Below are 5,062 nucleotides of genomic sequence, written 5' to 3'. Positions count from 1 at the left end.
AACCGTCAAACAGTTCTAGCCTTGCCCTCCATAATCACCGACATGAATTGCGAAAACTGTGCCAAAAATTTCATACTCAATCAAAAGACAATATTGGGTTTGTATGGCGAATTTCCGAATGATTAGCGTAGGTAATAAACAAATAAACTCATAAAAATTAATTGAAAATTGAAACTTAATATTTTCAGTCAGTCGAGTTTGAACTTTGAAGTACACATCGAGTGTTAATTAATCCATATACATATGTTGCTGTGAATTCTCGAAATGAGAAAATCGTGTGAATGCTAGTAGTCGACCGCAATCAATAATCGCCAAGACAGCAACATATGCAAACACAGGGTGTCCCCAAAACAGTGTTAGTGATAGTGAGTATAGAAAAGGTATGAACGCCTGGTAATTATTTTGTGTATGCAATGCGCCTTGTACTTCTTTCCGCGAGATGCATCTGACTGTAAATATCGCCAGCGGCGGTAGAAAGCTAAACTTTTTTTCTCTCTTAGATACCTAGGTATTTTTATTTTATGTTTTTTTTTTTAATCCAACGTTTTTTCTCTGTTTGTTGTTCACAGGTTGCCATGGCAGGAGATTTTATTCTGGCGGTTGCCTGTCAAATGATTTCCAGACTACGGGATAATGACGTCACACTTACTCTCAGTCAGGTAAGAATAATGACGTCACACTTACTCTCAGTCAGGTAAGATTGATGCTATCATACTATTAGAGGTACCCTCAGGTACAACTTTGAAAAAAAAAAAAGTTGAGACAAACAGCTGACGGCAGGAGATTTTATTCTGGCGGTTGCCTGTCAAATGATTTCCAGACTACGGGATAATGACGTCACACTTACTCTCAGTCAGGTAAGATTGATGCTATCATACTATTAGAGGTACCCTCAGGTACAAGTTTTAAAAAAAAAGTCAAGAGAAACAGCTGACATTATGAAAAATTGTTGCATTTTTGGTTCTCATTGCCACAATTTCACCGACTGCTGAAAGGAAAAGAGTATGAATTCGTTATATCACAAAATGTTTTCGTTCTACTCTTTCTTACTCTTATTCGTTTTAATTTTTATATAAACAAGTTATATTATTTATATAAGCAAGTTATATTATTCATATAAACAAGTTATATTATTTATATAAACAAGTTATATTATTCATATTATTCTTACCGTTTTTATTATTACTGGATACCTAGTATCCAGTAATAATAAAAACGGTAAGAATAATGTTAATACATAGGATGTCTAATATAAACCTAACAAATAATCGTGATTCCTTGAGTATTCACCTGGATTCAATTACTGGATACCTAGTATCCAGTAATAATAAAAACGGTAAGAATAATGTTAATACATAGGATGTCTAATATAAACCTAACAAATAATCGCTATATCATTCATATAAACAAGTTATATTCTATTTGATTTCCAGATCATGACAGATCTAGTGCAGGGAGAGTTCATGCAATTAGGATCCAAAGAAACCGAAAACGAAAGATTCGCTCACTACCTGACCAAAACCTACAGGAAAACTGCCAGTCTCATTGCCAACTGTGTCAAAGCTGTAAGTAAACATATTACCCATTTGGAAATTTTAGTTCAGACTAAGAAAAAGAAAACCTGGTGTGAACATCACACCAATTTCCTTATCCTATTGAATTATGCCGAAATCCGGCAAAAAGCGGTCGAGATTCGCTCACTACCTGACCAAAACCTACAGGAAAACTGCCAGTCTCATTGCCAACTGTGTCAAAGCTGTAAGTAAACATATTACCCGTTTGGAAATTTTAGTAAGTAAACATATTACCCATTTGGAAATTTTAGTAAGTAAACATATTATCCATTTGGAAATTTTAGTAAGTAAACATATTACCCATTTGGAAATTTTAGTAAGTAAACATATTACCCATTTGGAATTTTAGTTCAGACTAAGAAAAAGAAAACCTGGTGTGAACATCACACCAATTTCCTTATCCTATTGAATGATGCCGAAAAGCGGCAAAAAAACGGTCGAAATACCGGCGACCGCAACACGGATCTTAACCAAAAGGTTCGTGTAATCTATCGCCATCTCTATAGGTCTTCACAATGAAGATACAATATCAACAACCTATAGGTACCTAATTAATATCAATATTTGGTTCAGATATCAGTGGTGCGAATAGATGAGAGTGAGAGGTTCAAGAAAGAAAATGAGAGTGATTGAGTGTGAAGATGGAGCAAGAATGGTGCTGTTAGAGAATTAAAAATAAGTATAAAAATAGTAAAAAAAAACAAGCTGGGCCCGTCCCTCCGGGAATTTTTTAGCCCGTAGTTTATTCGATCGTGGTTAAAGAATACCTATGTACCTACCTAATTTGTTTAATATTCAGTTTATTATTATTCTTGATTTGATTTTTTAATTTTACTTTCATGTAATGATTTAAAATCAAGACTAGAGCCCGTTCTCCCTTTATTCCCAATATAATGTTTAAGTCACCCATCCATTTATTGGCCTTTCTCGGCGTAGCTTAACATAGGTGACGCTAAAACCGGTCTTAAATGATCGACTGAAGTGTTATCCAAAATTTTCTCGCTTTGAGTTCATAGGTCGTCGCGAAAAATTTCGAGATCAGAGCTCATTTGTGTGAGAAAATGTAAAAAAAAAAAATCCCCCAAAAACCAGTTTTTTTGGATTTTTGGCTTTATGGTTTTCTGGAAAAAATTTGCACCACCATTTTCGTGTTCCTGGTAAAAAGACCTTTAATTTGATATATAGGTCGACCAGGTTTGGATAACTCCTTCTATGGGGACAGACCGACCGACCGACAGACCGACCGAGCGAGCGAGTGACAGACACCGAAGCGAATACAATAGTCAGTCCCTTATACCTTTTTATTACTATTGTAATAATAAAGGAAGGACGGACTAAAAACCTACTCGTAAGTATCCATTTTTAGTCCGTCCTTCCTTTATTATTACAACAGTAATAAAAAGGTATAAGGGACGGACTATTGTATTCGCTTCGGTGTCGGTCTGTCTGTCTGTCTGTCTGTCTGTCCCCATAGAAGGACTTATCCAAACCTAGTCGACCTATATATCAAATTAAAGGTCTTTTTACCAGGAACACGAAAATGGTGGTGCAAATTTTGTCCAGAAAACCATAAAGCCAAAAAAACTGGTTTTTGGGGGATTTTTTTCACATTTTCTCACACAAATGAGCCCTGATCTTGAAATTTGTCGCGACGACCTATGAACTCAAAGAGAGAAAGTTTTAGATAACACTTCCGCACTGACGTTGTCACGGTTATTTCTATCGTTGAAAATATTAAAAATCAGGCAGAGGGAACATAAGTAATGTTTATCGATTATTGTTCGACCCAGCAGGGAGGCCCATTAAAAATTCGGATATCAAATAAGCTAGCAACTAAATTTCTTTTAATCATGGATACATGGAAATTTTGGATGTAACGAATTTAAGTCAAATAATAATAAGTAACTAAACTAAAAGCTTAAAATGAAAGTACGATTAACTAAATTTTCGTTCTGATCTCCCGGCGAAGAGGGAAATAAGTAGCGTTATATTCTCAAATTCAGTGGGTAGGTAAATAAACCGGAACGAGCCCGCATCAGCACATTGTATCCACGCTGCCGGATTTTGGCGCAGAATTTACTATGCTGACTTCACACTAGATTTTGAAAGAGCAAAAGCTCAAGTATCCAACGCAGCGGCTGTTTTAAAGCTCTAGTCTCGGGAGTAACACACTCCCTTTTACACTTTTTTTTAGGGGGTTTTGGGTCAAAAAAACCATAAAAACGCGAAATACCCAAACAGACGTGCTGTTTTAAAGTGGTGGTAAAGCACCTAGGACCCACGTTTTCTGGAATAATGATATATCCAGCTGGTCCAAACTATTCAGGAAGCATACCACTGTCTGTCTGACTCCGACTGTTCTGTCTGTCTGGCTGTGGCTTCGGCTTATGTTATCAGGCCAGGGAATATGGAAAAATCAGGCAGGAAGGAAATATAATCTTATCATTATTTTTGCCATATTCTGCGCTGATAACATAAGCGAATGCCGACGACAGGTGAGCGTAGCGAGCGAGCCCAGCAGCCAGCAGGCACGACAGACAAGGGGGTCTATCCTTCCTGAATAGGTTTGGACCAGTTGGCAGCAGTCCCCGACACCAGCCGCACATATATAGTTTATTTCCAGAAAATGGTCCTTTGTGCTTTACCACACGCAAACCAGGTCTTTTGGCGGTTATTTCGGTTATTTTGGTTTTTTTTGACCAAAAACCCGCGCTAAAAAAAGTGTAAAGAGTGTGTTTAACTCGCGGACCTAGAGCTTTAAACAGCGCCTGCTGGAGTACGTTGAGTTTCGCTCTTTAACATAATATTGTGAAGTCAGCTAGTAAATTCTGCCAAAGTCGCAATGGATACAATTCGATGCGGCTCCCTTCCGGTTATTTACCTACCCACTGAAGTGATGTTATATCCCGTTATTTCCCTCTTGCCCGAGATCAGAACTAACAATTTGTAATGTACTTTCGATTTTAATTTTTTAGTTTAGTTCGTTATCTATTATTATTGAAACTTATAATTTTTTAAATCCATCAATGTATCTCATACGAGACAGGTGCTATGCTTGCATTGTGATTGCCCACCTGGATATATTTTGAAGTTCCACAAAAATGCGCTGCGTGCTTTTACACCACGATTTAAGAACAGTCTATTTGGATTTCGGACCTTAGGCAGGTGACGAAACCCATAAAAAAAGTGTAGAGGTGCATCAAGACTAGAGCTAGCACCAATTACTGTCGCGTCATGGATACATGATTGTGGAGTCAGCTAGAAGTTATGCGCAAAGTCACAATAATACAATAGATCCTGTTCCTACACTAAACGTGTGATATGAAACCATGATAGTACAATCTTACTAAATTTTAGTTCAGTGATCTCGTAGGCAAGAGGGAAATAAGGGTATATCACGACACGTTCAGTGGGTAGGTAAATAACGGGAAGGAGCCGCAGTCGAATGTGTATCCCATTGCGCTTTGGCCAGAATTTACCTAGCTGAC

At 37.3% G+C, this 5,062-nt stretch overlaps 1 protein-coding gene across 1 annotated transcript in view; it reads left to right on the top strand.

Annotated features, from left to right (window-relative positions):
* Positions 1 to 569: 569 nt before the first annotated feature.
* Positions 570 to 5,062, top strand: part of LOC103522592 (decaprenyl-diphosphate synthase subunit 1) — a gene marked incomplete at both ends in the record, with an annotated part of 20,912 nt that continues 16,419 nt past the window's right edge. The window contains 2 exons of the mRNA XM_008487692.1: positions 570 to 659; positions 1,434 to 1,565. Coding sequence (XP_008485914.1) covers positions 570 to 659; positions 1,434 to 1,565 — 222 coding nt within the window. The remainder of the gene's footprint in view (positions 660 to 1,433; positions 1,566 to 5,062) is intronic.

Source organism: Diaphorina citri, unplaced genomic scaffold, assembly GCF_000475195.1.
Source record: "Diaphorina citri unplaced genomic scaffold, Diaci psyllid genome assembly version 1.1 scaffold9527, whole genome shotgun sequence".
Taxonomy (NCBI): Eukaryota; Metazoa; Arthropoda; class Insecta; order Hemiptera; family Psyllidae; genus Diaphorina; species Diaphorina citri.
This window is presented reverse-complemented; position numbering and strand designations above follow the sequence as displayed.